General features: G+C 49.2%; 1 protein-coding gene across 7 annotated transcripts in view; it reads left to right on the forward strand.

Annotated features, from left to right (window-relative positions):
* Positions 1-21,364, forward strand: part of triobpb (TRIO and F-actin binding protein b) — a 162,250-nt gene that overhangs the window by 66,702 nt on the left and 74,184 nt on the right. For 5 of the 7 annotated variants that reach the window (XM_070861613.1, XM_070861614.1, XM_070861612.1 and 2 more), the window contains exons 5-7: positions 111-220; positions 1,532-1,582; positions 19,884-20,385. In XM_070861613.1, coding sequence (XP_070717714.1) covers positions 111-220; positions 1,532-1,582; positions 19,884-20,385 — 663 coding nt within the window. The remainder of the gene's footprint in view (positions 1-110; positions 221-1,531; positions 1,583-19,883; positions 20,386-21,364) is intronic. The other 2 variants (XM_070861617.1, XM_070861618.1) reach the window with 2 other exon arrangements.

Here is a 21,364-nt window from a genome sequence, read left to right on the forward strand (position 1 = left end):
TCACGAAGACATCCATCTGTTCACCACTACCCTCTGCCTCCTATCCCTGAGCTGTTTTCGTGTCCAAGTCACCACCGTCCCTTTATATACCACGTGCTTCTGTCTTCCAGACGAAAGAGTCAGTTTACACCCTGTCTGCAATGACTTCCGGGATTCGGAGGAACTGGATCGAGGCGCTTCGAAAGAATGTCCGTCCGACCACTGCACCAGATGTGACAAAGTAAGTTGCACAGAATGTACACACAGGACCAGGCCATTCAGCCCAGCAGGGTCCGTGTTGATGTCTATGCTCCACACCAGCTTCCTCCCACCCCTCTTCATCCCACCCCATCAACACATCCTTCTGTTCCTCTCTCCCTCGTCTACTTATCTAGTTCCCCCTTGATCTAGGCCATCCACCCCAACTACTCCTTGTGGTAGCAAGTTCCACATTCTAACCACTCTTTGGGTAAAGAAGTTTCCCTTGAATTCCCTATTGGATTTAAGAACAGAAGGAATAGGAGCAGGAGTAGGCCACTCGGCCCCTCGAGCCTGCTCCGCCATCCAATGAGATCATGGTTGACCTTCGACCTCAACTCCATTTCCTTGCACTATCCCCATATCCCTCGATTCCTTTAATATTCAAAAATCTATCAATCCCAGCCTTGAATATACTCAAAGACTGAGCCTCCACAACCCTCTGGGGTAGAGAATTCCAAAGATTCACCACCCTCTGAGTGAAGAGGTTTCTCCTCATCTCTGTCCTACATGGCCAACCCCTTATTCTAACCCCTGGTTCTAGATTCCCCAATCAGGGGAAACATCCAACATCCATTTATCCTGCCCTATAAGAATTTTGTATGTTTCTTAGAATTTATTAGTGACTATCTCATACTTATGGCCCCTAGATCTGGTCTAAAATAAGTTTGCATGCATTTCTGTGCTGAGTTTTAAAGAGACAGCTTCAGGCAGCTCTCTGAAAGTGTGCAGCACTGACTGTGTATCACAGCCAAGCACGACTCCATCCTTAACCACAACCCATCTCACTCACTGTTGCCGGATAGGAGTCTGGATTGGGGATGGTTGTTTTCTCCCTTCCCGGCCAGGGGTCACTAAGTCAAATTGTGGAACTCCGACCTTCAACAGGAGTGAATGGGAATGGGGAGCGGGAGTGAATGGGAATGGGTAACTGGAGTGAATGGGAACGGGAGTGAATGGTGGGGAGTGGGAGTGAGTGGGGAGTGGGAGTGAATGGGAATGGGGAGTGGGAGTGAATGGGAATGGGGAGTGAATGGAAACGGGGGGGCGGAAGTGAATGGGGAGTGAATGGGAACGGGGGGGTGGGAGTGAATGGGGAGTGGGAGTGGGAGTGAATGGGAATGGGGTGTAATTCTGAATACAGAGATTGGGATCTCGGTTGGCGAGGGTGTGTGTTACCCAGAAGCACATAATTCAGTCCTGGATTGAATGGCAGTTGATGAGATGTTAAAATGGGTCTTAGTTTTATTAAAACGTTTTCTAATGCCTGTCCTGTTTTTGTTCTTTTCCACATGCTGATGTTGAGGAGGAACACGTGGCTGAAAACCCCACCTTCAAAAGCCAGGTTAGAGCGCATGGCAGGATGTTGTTTATTTGGTTACCGGCCTTTCCCCTTCCCACGGATTTCCCGCGATAAACTTTCTTGGCCCTCGCCAGCTTGGGGCGCAGTATTAAAGCATTGTGTGAACTGTTACTGTTAACGGCATCTTGTGGGTCACCTCTCCCTCGGTACAGCCAACATTGTTACTGCCTTTCGCCTGGAAATTCAACGAGGATTCTCCCAACCGTCTGGCCTAACTCCGGCGCGGGGACGTAGTGTAAACGGCCCTTTCTCTGAGTTAACGGAGAGATCTCTGAGAATTCCACCAACTTTTTCCCCCACAGAACAGTGTGCAGTGAGCTACCTTCCTTTTTTAAATCAGGAGTTATGTCCGTAGTGAAGATAAGGCCGGAATAAATGGAAAGAGGCAGGCCTGTTGTGGGGGGGAGAAGAGAGAGAGAGAAAGGCAGGCCTGTTGGAGTGGGGGGAGAGAGAGAGAGAGAGAGAGAGAGAGAGAGTCAGGCCTGTTTGGGGAGGAGGGAGGGGGGCGGGGGAGAGAGAGAGGCCTGTTGGCACTGATAATGAATAGAAAGACTAATTTAGATAGCATTTTTTAAGGACCTCAGAATGTCCCAAAGTGCTTTACAGCCAATGAACTAGTTTTGTGGTGTAGTCACTGTTGTAATGTAGGAAACACAGTAGCCAATCTGCGAACAGCAAGCTCCCACAAACAGCAATGTGATAATTGTTGTGTCTAGAATAACTCCACGAGGCTGAGTACTGTGAGCATAGTCATCTTTATTACAACTCCAGAGTGCCTAAACAACATGGCAGCCAGCCTTTTATACTGGCCCTGCACGTGTGTGCAGGTGACCATGAGGACTCCAACAGTCGCGCCCTCTGGTGGCAAGTATTACATAGTTACATACATAACATCACTCCCCCCCCCCCCCCCCCCCCCCCCCAAAAGTCTTCGGTACACGTTATTTACAAGTTGAGGCAATCTGGAGACCTTCGCTCCCTGGTTGATTGTCCAAGTTCAAACCCTGGCGTGTGAGAGTTGGTGCACCATTGCTGCACTGCACCGCGGCTGGTCTGACCAGACTCTCAGGAACGGTGGGTTCATCCTCGTGATTGACAGCGAGGTCGGTTGCTGGTTGGGTGTGTGTTGGTGGATCGTCGATGGTGATGTGCTCTTCAAGTCGTTCCTGGTTGTCAGTAAATCGCAATTTAGTCTGATCTAAATGCTTTCTGCACGTTTTCCATTTAACAGTTTGATTATAAACACCCTATTCCCTTCCTTGGTCAAAGCAGCGCCAGCAACACACTTGGGACCATGACCGTAATTCAGGACAAACACAGGGTCGTTAACATCAGTGTCACGTGAAACAGCCGCACGATCGTGGTACATGTTCTGCCGGTGTCGCCGGGTTTCCACGTGATCATTAAGATCTGGGTGGACTAGGGACAGCCTGGTTTTGAGGGCTCTCTTCATTAACAATTCTGCCGGGGGTACCCCGGTGAGCGAGTGGGCTCGCGTCCGGTAACTGAGCAGAATGCGAGACAAGCGGGTCTGCAGGGAGCCTCCGTCACGCGTTTCATGCTCTGCTTGATTGTTTGGACTGCCCGCTCCGCTTGACTGTTAGATGATGGCTTAAACGGAGCAGACCTGACATGCTTGATGCCATTGCGGGTCATAAACTCGTTGGATTCCGAGCTGGTGAAGCACGGTCCATTGTCTCTGACAAGGACGTCGGACAAGCCATGAGTGGCGAACATGGCCCGGAGGCTTTCAATGGTGGCTGTGGATGTGCTGGATGACGTGATTACGCAGTCAATCCATTTGGAAAGGGGCCGGCAAAATCTACGTGGATCCTGGACCACGGTTTGGAGGGCCATGACCACAGACTCAGTGGAGCCTCCTTTGATGCATTGCTCAGTTGTGAGCAAGTGTTGCACTGATGCACGCATGACTCCAAGTCCGAGTCAATGCCGGGCCACCAAACATGTGACCTGGCAATTGCCTTCTCCTTCATCATGACAATGCCTGGGTGGGTACTATGTAAACATAGAAACATAGAAAATAGGTGCAGGAGTAGGCCATTCGGCCTTTCAAGCCTGCACTGCCATTCAATAAGATCATTCCTTCAGTATCACTTTTCTGCTTTCTCTCCTTATCCCTTGATCCCCTTAACCGTAAGGGCTATATCTAACTCCCTCTTGAATATATCCAATGAACTGGCATCAACAACTCTCTGCGGCAGGGAATTTCACAGGTCGTCAACTCTGAGTGAAGAAGTTTCTCCTCATCTCAGTCCTAAATGGCCAACTCCTTATCCTAAGACTGTGTCCCCTGGTTCTGGTCTTCCCCAACATTGGGAACATTCTTCCCGCATCTAACCTGCCCAGGCCCGCCAGAATCCTATATGTTTCCCTGAGATCCCCCCTCATCCCTCCAAACGCCAGTGAATAAAGGCCCAGTTGATCCAGTCTCTCCTCATATGACAGTCCAGCCATTCCTGGAATCAGTCTGGTGAACCTTCGCTTCACTCCCTCAATAGCAAGAACGTCCTTCCTCAGACTAGGAGACCAAAACTGAACACAATATTCCAGGTGAGGCTTCACCAAGGCCCTGTACAACTGCAGCAAGACCTCCCTGCTCCTATATTCAAATCCCCCAGCCATGAAGGCCAACACACCACTTGCCTTCTTTACCGCCTGCTGTACCTGTGTGCCCATTTTCAGTGACTGATGAACCACGACACCCAGGTCCCGTTGCACCTCCCCCTCTTCTAGTCTGCCGCCATCCAGACAATATTCTGCCTTCGTGCTCCTGCCCCCAAAATGGACAACCTCACATTTATCCACATTACACTGCATCTGCCATGCACCTGCCCACCCACCTAACCTGTCCAAGTCACCCTGCAGCCTCTCAGCGTCCTCCTCACAGCTCACACCGCCACCCAGCTTAGTGTCATCTGCAAACTTGGAGGTACCACACTCCATTCCTGCATCCAAATCGCCAATGTACATTGTAAAGAGCTGGGGTCCCAGCACTGAGCCCTGAGGCATCCCACTAGTAACTGCCCGCCATTCCGAAAAGGGCCCGTTTATCCCGACTCTCTGCTTCCTGTCTGCCAACCAGCTCTCTATCCATGCCAGTACACCACCCTCAATACCATGTGCTTTGATTTTGTACACCAATCTCTTGTGCGGGACCTTGTCAAAAGCCTTTTGAAAGTCCAAATACACCACATCCACTGGTTCTCCCCTGTCCCACCTTACCAGCCACACCCTCAAAAAAAAAAACTCCAGAAGATTCGTCAAGCATGATTTCCCTTTCATAAATCCACGCTGACTCGGTCCGATCCTGTCACTGCTCTCCAAATGGGCCGCCATTTCATCCTTAATGATTGATTAATGTAGGTCGTGTATAAACATTTCCCTTTTTTTGACAAAACCACGTGATTAAGAGATAACCCGACTGGATGGACATTTCATCTTTGCGTCGTGAAACGGCTTAATTTCATCTTGCATTTCCCCGGGAACGGCCGACTGGTTCCCATTTAGGACGCAACTCTTTAGTACTGATAGCACAGGATCCTGGCTGGTCTAGGTGGGTGACCCCCTCTCGCTCAAATGCATCCATGACCACTAGCAAGTCTGTGGGCTGTGCCATTTCAACCCCAGTGGTGGGTAATGGTAGCCGGCTGAGAGCATCGGCACAGTTTTCAGTGCCTGGTCTGTGGCGGATAACATAGTCATAAGCGGATAATGTGAGTGCACTTCTTTGGATGCGGGACGAAGCATTGGTGTTTATACCTTTGCTTTCTGAAAACAGCGAAATGAGCAGCTTGTAGTCAGTTTCAAGCTCAAACCAAAGTCCAAATAAGTATTGGTGCATTTTCTTAACCCCATATACACATGCTAACACCTCTTTCTCGACCATACTGTAGGCTCTCTTAGCCTTAGACAGACTTCTAGACGCGTATGCAACCGGTTGCCGGTTGTCCGATACATTGGCTTGCTGTAACACACAGCCGACCCCGTACGATGAGGCGTCACAAGCGAGCACTAAACGTATACATGGGTCATCGTGTACAAGTAACTTATTTGAACAAAGCAGGTTCCTGGCCTTCTCAAAGGCTGTGTTTTGAGATTTGCCCCAAACCCAGTCATCACCCTTATGTAGCAACATGTGTAAAGGCTCTAACAACGTGCTCAACCCAGGTAGAAAGTTACTGAAATAGTTGAGGAGTCCCAGGAACGAACGCAGCTCCGTCATATTCTGTGGTCTGGGTGCATTTTTGATGTCTTTGAGTCTGATATGTACAGTATAAATGCACATGAGGCCCATACTTGAGAGAAGGTCACTCTGTGACCAGTTACCTTTATTACCAAGACCTCAAATGATGAAGGTGGGTGGAGCTTCCCCTTTTATACCTGAAAGTCCAGGTTAGGAGTGTCTCCCACAAGTTCACCCCCTTGTGGTCAATGTTCTCAAGGTGTACAACTTAGTCAGCTTATACATGTATTCAACTTTCATTGTAACCCATGACAGAGTCCGTGGAGCTGAGGCCGTCTGCTGCAATCTTTCTCCCCAAAAATTCGACTTCTGGCGCCAGGAAAACTCACGGAGCGTTTCAGCCTGAGTCCCACTCTGTCTAGGCGACTTAGAACCTCTTCCAGGTTGTGTAGATGTTCAGTGGTGTCACGACCAGTGATCAGGGTGTCATCTTGAAACACAACGATGCGCGGAACAGATTTCAACAAACTCCATGTTTCTCTGCCAAGCGAAACCCGAAAGGGCACCTGTGGCATATAAAAAGCCCTTTGTGTGTGTTGATGCACTTCAGTCTTTTCGAAGATTCAGCCAGCTCCTGTGTCATGTGGACGGAGGTTAGGTCCAACTTGGTGAACGACTTCCCCCCCGACTAACGTTGCCTTGGGCAGCGGGTACTGGTCCTATAGTGAGACTTAGTTAATCGTTACCTTGTAGTCTCCACAGATTCTGACCGTGCCATCGTTTTTCAACACCAGAACAATTGGACTGGCCCACTCGTTGAACTTGACTGGCGATATGATTCCTTCGCGTTGGAGTCTGTCCAGTTCGATCTCGACTTTCTCCCTCATCATGTACGGAACCACCCGAGCCTTGTGATGGACAGGCCGTGCATCGGGCCCAGATGGATCTGTACCTTGGCACCTGTGAAGTTGCCGATGCCTGGTTCGAATAGCGATGGAAACTTGCTCAGCACTTGAGCACACGAGGCATCATCCACTGAAGATAGTGCTTTGAAGCCGTTCCAATTCTATCCAATCTTTTCTAGACAGCTTCTGCCGAACAGCGTTGGGCCATTGCCTGGAACAATCCACAATGATAGGTCATGCACAGCTCCATCATACGATACCTTCACTGCCGCACTTCCAATGACTGGTATGAGCTCTTTGGTGAAGGTACGCAGCTTTGCATTAATCGGGCTCAGTTTGGGCCTTTGTGCTTTATTGCCCCAAAGTTTTTCGAAAGCCTTCTGGCTCATTATTGACTGACTCGCACCCGTGTCCAACTCCATGGATACTGGAACTCCCCATTTAATTTGACTTTCAGCATTATAGGAGGGCCCTTGGTGGTGAAGGTACGTACCCCATACATTTCTTCCTCGGGTTGAGTTGCTTGTGCTGCGTGATCCGCGCCGGATCGAGCATCCTCTGCCACGTGGTATGTCGCAGCACGTTTGCACATTCGCTGGAGGTGCCCCATCGTTGTGCAGCCTTTGCACACGTAGTGCTTGAATCGACATTGATGGGCTCGATGATTACCCCCGCAGCGCCAACACGGTGCTAATGGATTCACATTCACCCCCGATGGCGGACTCTGAGTCACCACAGGTCTTGGAGCCACAGACGTATAGGCCCTGCCATATGCAGTTCGGCCTGCTAGCGACCTCCTTTTATGCACATTTCTTGCTGGTGAGCTTCGATGTTGAGAAGATATCTGTTTGGTGTTATCGTCCGTGGCCATGCAAACCTGGGCAATCGCGATGGCCCTGCTCAGGTCTAGGGTTTTTGGAGCCAGCAGCTTTCGAAGAATGACCTCGTGGCTGATGCCCAGCACGAAAAAGTCCCGCAGCATTTGCCTCAACGCAGCTCCAAAATCGCACGGTCCCACGAGGTGTCTCAGGTCGGCGACATAATCCGCCACGTCCTGGGCCCCGGAGCGATGGTGTGTGTAAAAACAATATCTGGCCATGAGGATACCCTCCTTCAGATTGAGGTGGTCCCGAACCAGCGAGCACTACTCTGTATATTCCTTCCCCATTGGTTTTGTCGGTGAGAGCAGATTCTTGATGAGGCCGTATATTTTAGGCCCACAGGCGGTGAGGAGAACCGCCCTGCACTTGGCCGCGTTAGTGTCTTCCCCCCAGCTCGTTGGCCATGAAGTACTGGTCGAGACGCTCGATGAAGGCTTCCCAATCATCACCCTCGACCGTCTATCATCTCTCTAATATTCCAACGGCAGTCATGGTTGTGTGAAGGTTCGTATTCTGTTACTCGTCGCCAGTTGTGTATAGAATAACTCCACGAGGCTGAATACTGTGAGCTAAACTTGGTGTGACCTTAGTCTTCTTTATTACAACTCCAGAATGCCTAAACAACATAGCAACCAAACTTTTATACTGGCCCTGCACGTGTGTGCAGGTGACCATTAGGACTCCAACAGTCGCGCCCTCTGGTGGCAAGTATTACATAGTTACATACATAACAATAATGAGCAGATAATCTGTTTGAGATGTTGGGTCAGGGAAAAATATTGGCCAGGACACTGGGGATAACTCCCCTGCTCTTCATCAAAATAGTGCCATGGGATCTTTTACATCCCCCTGAGGGAACAGACAGGGCCTCGGTTTAACGTCTCATCTGAAAGACGGCACCTCCGACACTGCAGCACTCCCTCAGTACTGCACTGGGAGAGTTAGCCTAGATTTTTGTGCTCAAGTCCCTGGAGTGGGACTTGAACCCACAACCTTCCGACTTGGAGGTGAGAGTGCTACCTGCTGAGCCACAGCCGACACGATGTAGTGTGCTTGTTAGATTTGGTTAGAACGGCGAATTGATTAAATGTAGTTTGTGTGGAGTATGTTGGTGCACGGATCCCTCCCGATTGGCGCCTGCTCTAATCCCCTCTACCATTTATATGTCGTAACTTTAGGTTTATTTTAAAAGAAGTGTTCTTTTCGGTTTGAATGGACGCAGGATCTTAATGTAGTAGGCCTCATCTTGGGAGTATCCCTTCAAGGAGCGAGGAATTGCTGGCGAACCCAGTTCTTGGTACCGAGCGAGGGTTAATGAGGTCACAGCTATAAACTTGGGGGTGGGGAGAGCAAGAGAAACCAGGGAATAAATACTAACCCATTGCACAAAGTCACAGAGGGCGGGAGTAAATGATGGCTGAGTGTGGGGAGGGCCGGCGGGCAGGATATCGAGCAGTTCCTGAGTAGGGAGGGGGTGAAAGGATACTGGCTTCCTCCTCGGAGCCAGACAGTGACAAGACACTTCACCTTGTTATCACAGTCAGCCGTGCTGTTGGAGTGCAGCCAGCGACTGTCGCCATCGTCGATGCCTGAATTGGATTGATTTTGCTCAGTTGACGGAAACCAGGTCCCAGCCGTTTCGGGCCAGTTGACGTACAGTTGATTAATTTTGTGTTGTCGGAGAATTTGTGGGTTTGTCGGTGAATCCTGCAATTTCCTGTCACTGAGAGGAGGGAAATTCCTCCAGTCACTCATTGTGTCACACATCAGAGGGCAAGAAGGGAGTTCCTACCTTTTAATCATCAACATTTTCACTGAAACCTGAAACTATTGACCGAGGATCTTGCCCCTCCCCCTGACATCTGTGTCGCAAATACTGAGGTTGAATTTTCGGGATTTGTTGCCTCCTGTAAGGAGCCACTGGGATTGGTCAGGCCACAGATTATAGACTCGTGGAATTACAGCAACTCTTCCCTGAGTCAGCTCCACATAAACCCCAATCCCGTTCCCTGTACTCCTCCCAATCCCGTTCCCCGTACTCCTCCCAATCCCGTTCCCTCTGCTCCGCCCAATCTCGTTCCCCCTGCCCCCCCCAATCCCGTTCCCTTCGCTCCGCCCAATCCCATTCCCTCCACTCCCCCAATCCTGTTCCCTCCACTCCCCCCAATCCTGTTCCCTCCGCTCCGCCCAATCCCGTTCCCCCTACTCTCCCCAATCCCATAATGAGCCCCAACCAGTCCGTGCCAACATTTACCTCCACTCGAGCAAATAATCCTCATTACCTTTACCCGTTCACCTTCACCTTCACCTTTTCCTTCAGCTGCCTCTCCAATCTGACCCCCAATTTTGACATTGTCTCTGCCTCAAGCACTGACGCTGGAACTGATTTCTACATCCCACCACCCTCTGTCCCTCCTGCTCGCTGTGTTAAACCTCTCGCATTTGACCATGTATCTGTGGCGCCTTGTTCTTGCCGTCAGTGGAGCTGAATCTCTGGCGCTGTGTATAACGTTTTGCCCCACCGCTCGAGACGGATTTCTCGACCTGGAAAGATTCTGCCTTCCGTCTCCCCTGTCTCATCCTCCCAGAATGTTAAACACTTGTAACATATCGCCCCGTAATCTCTGGCGTTCTCGAGAGAAAAAAGACCCAATTCTTCGAGTTTGTTCTTTGTGTTTCCTCATACTAAGGAGTATTGTAATGCATCTGCTTTGTGGCCTCTCTGAGGGAGCACTGCACACAGTACCCTCACTGAGGTCTCAGTAAAGTTTTATATGGGCTCTTCACTTTTATAGTTGGTACCTCTTGAAATAAAATCTCAAATTCCATTATTTCTCTATCTACCTGAGGCGCTGCCTTTAATGTCCTATGTACCTGTTTCCCCCCCCCCCCCCCCATAGAATCGCTCCTGCTGTTACACAGCATCGAGCCTGCTTCCATTCTGAGTATAATTATTGCTGATATTTTTTTACCAGAACATTATCACCTCACACTTACTGACATTGAATTCTATCTGCTGCTGGCTAAGCGATTATCTTACCACCATCTATTTTCAGCTTCCTCCTCATTTCTCAAGAATGATCTGTTTCTGCTATTTTGGTATCAGCTGTAAATTTCAACACCACTCCCTCTAGACTGATATCCGAACCATTGATATGCACAGTGGACAGAGATCGCCTCGGATCCACCATTATAGGCTGTCGCTCGAAACGAGGATGACTTGCTTCCACGCCAAAAAAAAAGGATGAGTTCACAGGCATTTCGAAAGAAGAACCCGAACTACATCCTCGAGGTTGGAAGATGCCTGTGGGGGTTGGGGTGACTGCTGCACACCAGCCACCACACGGGCTTGACAGAGCTAGGTCTTGGGGTAACCCAGTGGCAAGGGTTATCCAAGATGACCAGTTAGTTTGCGGTGCAGCAGGTAATCAGGAAGGCGAATGGAATGTTGGCCTTCATTGTGAGAGGGATGGAGTACAAAAGCAGGGAGGTCCTTCTGCAACTGTACAGGGTATTGAGGCCACACCTGGAGTATTGCATGCAGTTTTGGTCACCTTACTTAAGGAAGGATATACTAGCTTTGGAGGGGGTACAGAGACGATTCACTAGGCTGATTCCGGAGATGAGGGGGTTGCCTTGTGATGATAGATTGAGTAGACTGGGTCTTTACTCGTTGGAGTTCAGAAGGATGAGGGGTGATCTTATAGAAACATTTAAAATAATGAAAGGGATAGACAAGATAGAGGCAGAGAGGTTGTTTCCACTGGTCAGGGAGACTAGAACCAGGGGGCACATCCTCAAAATACGGGGGAGCCAATTTAAAACCGAGTTGAGAAGGAATTTCTTCTCCCAGAGGGTTGTGAATCTGTGGAATTCTCTGCCCAGGGAAGCAGTTGAGGCTAGCTCATTGAATGTATTCAAGTCACAGATAGATAGATTTTTAACCAATAAGGGAATTAAGGGTTACGGGGAGCGGGCGGGTAAGTGGAGCTGAGTCCACGGCCAGATCAGCCATGATCTTGTTGAATGGCGGAGCAGGCTCGAGGGGCTAGATGGCCTACTCCTGTTCCTAATTCTTAGGTTCTTATGCTCTGCTGCATGGACCTAGTGCGCACACATATATCGCAGTGTGGGCTGGCCCGTGCTGCCCCTAGGCCCTGATCACATCCCTCCACAGTCTCTCACAGCTCCTTCGCCCCGACCTCCCCACTCCTGCTGTACCTGCCCACGCACCAATCACCGACCTGGACCTTGCTGACATCACTCCGCTGCTCTCCTGCACCAGCTTGAGCTGCTCCCTGGAGCTGCATGCCTCGGATGAGAACACTGTGGGACACTGCCACCTACTTCTGACCACTCTGAAAGTTCGCCGTTAACTCCCACTCTCTGTATTCTCCCTTCCTACCAACCAGCTTGCTATCCTCCCCCAATTTCATACCCCTTTGATCTTCGTGGGTAATCTTGTGTGGTACCTTGTTTTTAAAACCGCACCATTTGCACATTCTACCCTGCGTAAACTAGAGGTGATCTAAAACTCAGCAGCCCGTGTCCTAACTCGCACCGAGTCCTGTGCTCGCTGACCTACACTGGCTCCCGGTTAAGCAACGCCCCGATTTCAAAATTCTTGTTTACAAATCCCTCCATGGCCTCACCCCTCCCTATCTCTGTAATCTCCTCCAGTCCCACAACCCCCCCCCCCCCCCCCCCCCCCGAGATATCTGCGCTCCTCTAATTCTGCCCTCCTGAGCTCATCCATAGTTGGCCGTGCTTTCAGCTACCTGGGCCCCAAGTGCTGGAACTCCCTCCCTAAACCTCTCCGCCTCGCTACCTCCTTTAAGACGCTCCTTAAAACCTACATCTTTGACCAAGCTTTTGGTCACCTGCCCTCATTTCTTCTTGTGTGGCTCGGTGTCAAGTTTATTTGTTTGGTCTTAAAACACTGCTGTGAAGCATCTTGGGGTGTTTTACTACTTTAAAGGCGCTATATAAATTCAAGTTGTTGTTGTTGTCCTACCATGCCTATTACCTCAAAGAATTCTAGGAGGTTTGCCAAGCACAATTGTTTCTTTTGAAATCCGTGCTGGCTACTCCAAACTATTTTCTCTATCTAAATACATGGTCATTTATCTTTAATTAAAGACTCTAAGATTTTCCCGGATGTTAAACGAACTCTCCTGTAATTAGCTCTGTCTCCCTTTTTTAAAGTTGGGCAGCACATTGGCCACTCTCGGACCACATGTGATAGAGCCCGGGAATATAATTTCTGGAGCCTCTCCAATTTCCTCCCTGTATCCCATCAAGTTTTGGTATTTTGGCTTCCTTGTTATCGCATCGGTGGCCGTGCCTTCATCGGCCAAGGCTCCAAGCGCTGGAACTCCCTCCCTAAACCTCTCCGCCTCTCTACCTCTCTGTCCTCCTTTAAGACGCTTCTTAAAACCTTCCTCTTTCCTGTGCTAATATCTCCTTATGTGGCTCGGTGTCAAATTATGCTTCATTACGCTCCTGTGAAGCGCCTTGGGACATTTTACTACATTAAAGGCGCTATATAAATGCAGGTTGTTGTTCAGCCAGACTAATTTATCTAAAAATGTCCTTTTTGCATAACATTACTCATTCTCGACCATTTCATGATTCACCTCCTCTCCGATATCCTTCTCTTTAGTAAAGTTCGAGGCAAAGGATTTATTAAATACCATTTTCAGATCATCATTGACAAATGGGCAATCCTCTCCTCCCAGGGGTCCCACTTTTAACAATTCTCTTCTTATTGATGAACTTTGCTGTTTATTTTAATATTTTATGAACATTTTTTCCTCATACCCCCTCACAGCTTTCTTTATCTCTCTTGTAATCTCTCTCTTTATTTTCTCATAGTCTCCTTAAGCTTCTTTATTCATATTCTTACAGGCCCTCTCTGCAAATTTAGTTGGTTTCTAAGCTTTTATCAATTGCCATCTGAAATTACGAGGTTTCCTACTTTTTTAATGCATTATACTCTGTACCTTTCCAGTCTCTTTTTTCAAAACATAAGAACATAAGAAATAGGAGCAGGAGTCGGCCATTCGGCCCCTCGAGCCTGTTCCGCCATTCAATAAGATCATGGCTGATCCGATCCTGGCTCAACTCCACTTCCCTGCCCGCTCCCCATAACCCTTGACTCCCTTATTGTTCAAAAATCTGTCTCTCTCCACCTTAAATATATTCGATGACCCAGCCTCCACAGCTCTCTGGGGCAGAGAATTCTAAAGATTCATGACCCTCTCAGAGAAGAAATTCCTCCTCATCTCCGTTTTAAATGGGCGCCCCCTCATTCTGAAACTAGTTCTAGATTCCCCCACGTGGGGGAGCATCCTCTCTGCATCCACCCTGTTGCCCCTGTTCATGTTACTGTTGCTCCATAGGTCGGTGTGCAATTTGCTCCTTCCACGTCACACCAGTTAGCTCCTTACCCTGCTCAAATCAGCCCCCCAGGTCCTGTACTGATGCTTTCCCTTTCTCGTTAGATCTTCAACCTCATCGCGTTTTCGTCACTATTTCCAAAATGCTCCTCCCTCTATCTGATCGATTCCATTGCTCATCAGCAGAGCTCGCAGCGACTCTGCCCCTGTGGGCCTGCTTGACGAGAGAGTCTTTCCCATCTTTCAGAAATTCTATTATTCCTGGTCAACCCTCTAATCCGCCTACAGATTGCCTCTTCCATTTCCTTCCCGCGATTTGGAGCTCCGCGATACAGCCCTGCTCATGTAAACATGTCCTTTTATTTTCATGGTTGGGCTCCACCCCCATTGACTCTGATGCTTGCACCTGTGTGCACTGGGCACTTGACCAAACAATGGGCCTGTTTATTGCAAAGTGGCATTGGCAGAAAGCAGTGTAAAACTGCAACATCTCGCCAGCAGGGTTAGTGGCTGCTGGACTTTGCGGCCACGTGATCGTACTTCCTGCCACCTTGACCCGCTGTTGCCCTGAATACTTCGTGCTCTTGCGTGTGCACATGGAAGCCTACCGTTGCCAAGAGGTGAGTTGGCCACTGCGTGCCGCTTAGTGCCAGCCCAGGGCACCACATGACCGTTGCGCCAGTGCTAAATGAACGGTTTTGGCCAATCAGTGCTGTCAAATCCAGTAGATACCAACTTGGAAAGCCAATAACTCGACTCCATTCCTGGTCTGATTGGGTGATGTGCACTTGGGGCATGGGATGTCCTAACTTCACCTGCTGATGTACACAGCACCCTCTTGTAGAGGAGAGGCGGCTATTGCAGATTCGCACTCGTGTCATAGAAACATAGAAACATAGAAAATAGGTGCAGGAGTAGGCCATTTGGCCCTTCGAGCCTGCACCACCATTCAATATGGTCATGGCTGATCATGCAACTTCAGTACCCCATTCCTGCTTTCTCTTCATACCCCCTGACCCCTTTAGCCTTAAGGGCCACTTCTAACTCCCCTTTGAATATATCTAACGAACTGTCCTCAACAACTTTCTATGGTAGAGAATTCCACAGGTTCACAATTATCTGAGTGAAGAAGTTTCTCCTCATCTCGATCCTAAATGGCTTACCCCTTATCCTTAGACTGTGACCCCTGGTTCTGGACTTCTCTAATATCAGGAATATTCTTCCTGCATCTAACCTGTCTAATCCCATCAGAATTTTATATGTTTCTATGAGATCCCCTTTCATTCTTCTAAATTCCAGTGAATATAAGCCTAGTCGATCCAGTCTTTCTTCATATGTCAGTCCTGCCATCCCGGGAATCAGTCTGGTGAACCTTCGATGCACTCCCTCAATAGCAAGAATGTCCTTCCTCAGATTAGGAGACCAAAACTGTACACAATATTCAAGGTGTGGTCTCACCAAGGCCCTGTACAACTGCAGTAAGACCTCCCTGCTCCGATACTCAAATCCTCTCGTTATGAAGGCCAACATGCCATTTGCTTTCTTTACTGCCTGCTGTACCTGCATGCCTACTTTCAATGACTGATGTACCTCCCCTTTTACTAATCTGTCACCATTCAGATGATTTGCCTTCCTGTTTTTGCCACCAAAGTGGATAACCTCACATTTATCCACATTATACTGCATCTGCCATGCATTTGCCCACTCACCTAACCTGTCCAAGTCACCCTGCAGCCTCTTAGCAGCATCCTCACAGCTCACACCGCCATCCAGCTTAGTGTCATCTGCAAACTTGAAGATATTACATTCAATTCCTTCGTCTATGTCAGCTGTGGATCAGTGGGCAGCTCTCTCGCCTCTTGAGTCAGAAGGTTGTGGGTTTCAAGTCCCACTCCAGGGACTTGAGCACAAATCCAAGCTGATACTCCAGTGCAGTGCTCAGGGAGTGCTGCACTGTCGGAGGTGCTGTTTTTCAGATGAGACGTTAAACCAAGACTCCGTCTGCCCTCTGAAGTGGCCGTAAAAGATTCCATGGCACTATTTCAAAGAAGAGCAGGGAAATTATTCCCGGTGCCCTGGCCAATATTTATCCCATAATCAATATAACTGTAATGTATGCACCTGTAAGTATGCTCACAGGTTTGTAGAGCTGTTCATTCTCAAAATAGTTGTCGAGATGTTGATAGTGTGCCCCCCCCCCACCTTTAATCAAGAGGGCACTTGATTACTGATACAACTCAAAATAGTTGTAGAGCTGTTGAATCTGGAGGAGTCCGTGTTCCATGTGTACACTGAATGTGTGAGGATGCAGCCTTTGTTCCAATATTTGAAGGGGATGGTCCTCAAATTCTGGTTGCACTTCAGTCCCACGCTCCTGGTCTTTGGGCATCCTGTGCGGAGGGGAGCAGGCAGGTCGGAGGGCCTCTTCGTAGGACTGCTCCTGGGCCTGGCCAAGGTGGCCATTAACTGGTCCAGGCAGCAGGCGGTTATTCAGCCCAACTGCCTGCCTCTCTTCCGTGGTTACATTCGAGCCAGGATGTCCCTGGAGATGGAGCACGTGGTGTCCACCGGTATGCTCATGGCCTTCCGCGAGAGATGGGCGCCAGAGGGACTGGAGTGCATCGTTACCCCCGGCAACCAAATTTTCATTTGATTCTTCAATGTTAAAAGTTTAATTTGATTTTGTCGGTTTTAGTGCCCCTTTAAATAGTAGTAGAGCTGTTGAGTTGGGAGTGGCATAGCCAGTCACATGATGTTCACAAGACTCAATAAAACCCCAGTCAGTTGGGTTCGGGGGATCCACGATGAGGCAGGTGGTTGTGAGCCTGGTGGATGAACTGGTAATGTGTAGTGTGATTGTTAAACCTTTGTTAATAAACCAACTAGGTCTTAATAGCAATGCTATGAATTCTTATGCAAAGAACCCACGAAGCAAATACATTACAATAATGAAAACAGATGATCTGGTCATTATCACATTGCTGTTTGTGGGAGCTTGCTTTGCGCAAATTGGCTTCCGTGTTTCCTACATTACAACGGTGACTACACTCCAAAAGTACTTCATTGGCTGTAAAGCGCTTTGGGACGTCATGAGGTCTTGAAAGGCGCTATATAAATGCAAGTCTGTCTTCTTCACTCTTCCGAAACCCAATTGTTCTGTTACTTTAAAATATTTGATACAATTGTCACAATGACACGGGCACATTTCACCCTTTCCCCCAGTTCATACTGGTACCAGGGGCAGAAGTTATAGTAAAGTTATATAAAGCTCTGGTCAGACCCCACCTGGAGCCCTGCGGTCAGTTCTGGGCCCCGACCCTCAGGGAGGATATACCGGCCCTGGAGAGGGAGCAGCGCAGATTCACCAAATGGCATCGGGGCTGAAAGGGTTAAACTGTGAGGACGGGTTGCATAGACTGGGCTTGTATTCCCTGGAGTTTAGAAGATTAAGGGGCGATCTAATTGAGGTGTTTTAAGATGATTAAAGGAGTTGATAGAGAGGAACTATTTCCTCTGGTGGGGGGACTCCAGAACAAGGGGGCGTAACCTTAAAATTAGAGCCAGGCCGTTCAGGGGTGATGTCAGGAAACACTTCTTCACACAAAGGGCGGTGGGAATCTGGAACTCTCCCCCAAAAAGCTGTGAGGCCGGGGGTCAATTCAAAATTTCAACGTGAGATTGATTGATTTGTGTTGGGTGAGGGTATTAACGGTTACACAACCCAGGCGGGTTGATGGGGTTAAGGTACAGATCAGATGTGATCCGATTGAATGGCGGAACAGGCTGGAGGGGCTGAATGGCCATCTCCTGTTCCGATCTTCCTTCCTATGTACCAAAGGCCAGGGCTGCTGTTAACCTGCCTGCACGCCCCTGGACTGAAGGCGAGAAAGTCTTTCAGAAATTAGACCGTTTTTAGTTGAGTGTGAGAGAGTTGGCCCACTGTCTGACTGGGCAACTGTTTGACAATGAGCTCCACAGACCAGGTGGGTCCCAGGTTAGCGCGATGGCTGAGGCGCTCGATCTCATTGGAGGGAATTATCGGGCACACATTGCCGCAGATACCTGGGCTTGCAATCACTATCTAGTGCCCACTGTCAGTAAAGAAAGACTTGCATTTATTTAGCGCCTTTCACAACCACCGGATGCCCCAAAGCACTTTACAGCCAATTATACTTTTTGAAGTGTATTCACTTTGTAATGTAGGAAACATGGCAGCCAGTTTGCACACAACAAGCTCCCACAAACAGCAATGTGATAATGACCAGATAATTTTTTTTTAGTGATGTTGGTTGAGGGATAAATATTGGCCAGGACAGCAGGGAAAACTCCCCTGCTCTTCAAAATTGTGCCGTGGGATCTTTTACGTCCACGTGAGAGAGCAGACGGGGCCTTGGTTTAATGTCTCATCCGAAAGACAGGACCTCCAACAGCACAGCACTCCCTCAGCACTGCACTGGGAGTGTTAGCTTAGATTTTTGTGCTCACGTCTCTGGAGTGGGATTTGAACCCACAACCTTCTGACTCAGAGGCGAGGGTGCTACCCACTGAGCCACAGCTGATGCAGGGTGCTAGAGGGGAGGTGTTGGGCTTGTCTAAATCAGTTGTGGGGACCATCACCGCTGACTAACACACAATGCCTGGATAGAGTCCTGGGTATGTCTGGCCTCATGGAACCATATACTAGAATGGGTCAGCATCTTCAGGAGAGAATGTGGGGGAGGGGAGAATCTCAGGATCATGTCTAGTGAGAGTATTGGTGAAACCTGAAACATTGAGCAGAGCCGGACTGAAAACTCAGCATGTTCCCAGGAGAGTCACCTCGAAAAATGTTGTTGTGGATCGCTCAAATTTAAAATTCTCATCCTTGTGTTCAAATCCCTCCGTGGCCTCACCACTCTGTAACCTCCTCCAGCCCGACAACCCTCCGAGATCTCTGCGCTCCGCCATCTCCGGCCTCTAACACAATATGTCAAAAGCCCAACAAGGGAGGATTCGCTACTTGATCCAGTAATGGTGGAATGAACCAGAGCAGATAAGTAGAAGTGAAAGTAGGGGAATATCTGGGCAATAGTGATCGCGTTAAGATGATAATTGAGAAGGATGTAAGTGTGACAAAAACCAGGATAATAAATTGTAGAAAAGCTGATTTTGAGGGGCTGAGAATAGAAGAAAATGGGCAACAATATTGGCAAAAAATTAGATTAACAATGGGAAACATTTAAAACGGTGTTCAACAGAGTGCAAGAACAATATATTCTGCTAAAAGTAAAGAACAATCTAAACACTAATGAGACTCCATAGATGAATAAAGCCATAAGGGAACAATTGATGGTAAGGAAAGAGGCATACATTAAATACATAGACAGCAGGGGAGTGCATGATAAGGGAGAATACAAAAAGATTAGGAGAGAAGTCAAAAAAACAATTAGGAAAGCAAAGAGGAACTCTGAAATTAAATTATCAAGGAACATCAAACAAAATAGTCAAATATTTTACAGGCACATTAATTAAAAAAAAGGAAGTCGGGATGGGAATAGGGCCATTAAGGAATAGACAGGATAATACCACAGGTATTCACTCCACCATTGGCCGAGCTTTCAGCTGCTTAGGCCCTAAACTCTGGCATTCCCTCTTTAAACCTCTCCACCTCTCTACCTCTCTCCTCTTTTAAGCCGCTCCTTAAAACACACCTCTTTGACCAAGCTTCCTGTCTGAATATCTCCTGTTATGGCTCGGTGTCAAGTTTTGTTTGATCACGCTCCTGTGAAGCGCCTCGAGACGCTTTACGACGTTAAAGGCGCTATATAAATGCGAGTTGCTGATGCATTCAGATTATTTCGTGGCCACGGCTTTCAATAATCACACTTTTTTTTTTTTTTTGTTTTTGTGTTCTAGTTTAACGGACAGCAATAAAGAAAACACATTCCGCGACACGATTGCAAGGAGGAACGCAGCGAGGCAAGAGGCAGCGGCGGCGGCAGACAGGGCGCGGCCCGAGGTCCAGCGGGGCAGTCGCCGGGCAGACGGCCACGAGCAGCGCCTGCCCCCGTTCGACTGCGTGGAGCTGGAGCCGGTGCAGCCTCCGCCGCCGCCACGCGGGCAGGACTCCGCCCGGGTGGAGGAGCTGCAGCGCGACCAGGCCCAGCGCATCGCCGAGCGCAGCAAGTGGTTCGAGTCGGCCAACCTGAACGACGGCCCGCGGAGAGGAGGGGCGGAGCGCAGCGCCCTGACCCCCCACCCCCCCACCGAGCCCCTCGGCAAGGACATCGAGGTCAAGTGGCTGGAGCTTGAGCGCATCCCGCTGCGGGACCACAAGCAGGTCCCCATCGGTTGCTTGCGGCCCTCCAGCGGCAACGACAGCGGCACATCGGCGACCGCGGACCGGCTGAGGAAGGAGGTAGGCCTGCGATGCCTGGAATTAGGGGCCGGCGGCAACAACAACATGTATTTATATAGCGCCTTTAATGTCCCAAGGCCCTTCGCAGTAGTGTTATCCGACAAACCAGATAAATTTGACCATCATCATCATAGGCAGTCCCTCGGAATCGAGGAAGACTTGCTTCCACTCTTAGAATGAGTCCTTAGGTGACTGTACAGTCCAATGCGAGAACCACAGTCCCTGCCATAGGTGGGACAGACAGTCATTGAGGGTAAGGGAAGGTGGGACAGGTTTGCCGCACGTTCCTTCCGCTGCCTAACGGGGTGGAAGATGCCTGTGCGTGAGTTCTTCTAACGTGGGGTGGCCGTTGCACACACGGGCTTAGCTGAGCAAGGTCTTGGTCCAGTGGCAAGGGGGTCCAAGACAACTGGAGACCAGGCACCGCTGTATGGGCCTACAGCAAGATGTTGGCTGCAAGCTCGGTGCTAAGTAGCGCCCTTGATGGTAGATAAATTTGACACCGAGCCATAGAATGTACAGCACAGAAACAGGCCCAACTGGTCCGTGCTGGCATTTATGCTCCACACGAGCCTCCTCCCACCCCTCTTCATCTCACCCCATCAGCAGATCCTTCTATTCCTTTCTCCCTCATGCGTTTATCCAGCATTCCCCATAAATGCACCTGTGCTTTCGCCTCGACCACGCCGTGTTCCACATCCTCAGCACTTAATGTGGTCATGAAAAAAATTAGATTTCCCAGCATGCTGTTCAAATCACGACGTCGTTTTTGGTCCGATATTTTCTCCCCTTTCCTCTTGTAACCTTTGGGGGTCTCCCCTCGCTCAGGTCACAGGCGCCCCCGCTGGTCAGGCTGTGCGTGGATGGCCCCAAGCTCTGGAACTCCTTCCCTAAACCTCTCCGTCTCTCTACCTCTCCCTCCTCCTGAAAGATGCTCCTTAAAACCTACCCTCTTTGACCGAGCTGTCCTAATATCGGT

This window comes from Pristiophorus japonicus, chromosome 19 (assembly GCF_044704955.1).
Source record: "Pristiophorus japonicus isolate sPriJap1 chromosome 19, sPriJap1.hap1, whole genome shotgun sequence".
Lineage (NCBI taxonomy): Eukaryota > Metazoa > Chordata > Chondrichthyes > Pristiophoridae > Pristiophorus > Pristiophorus japonicus.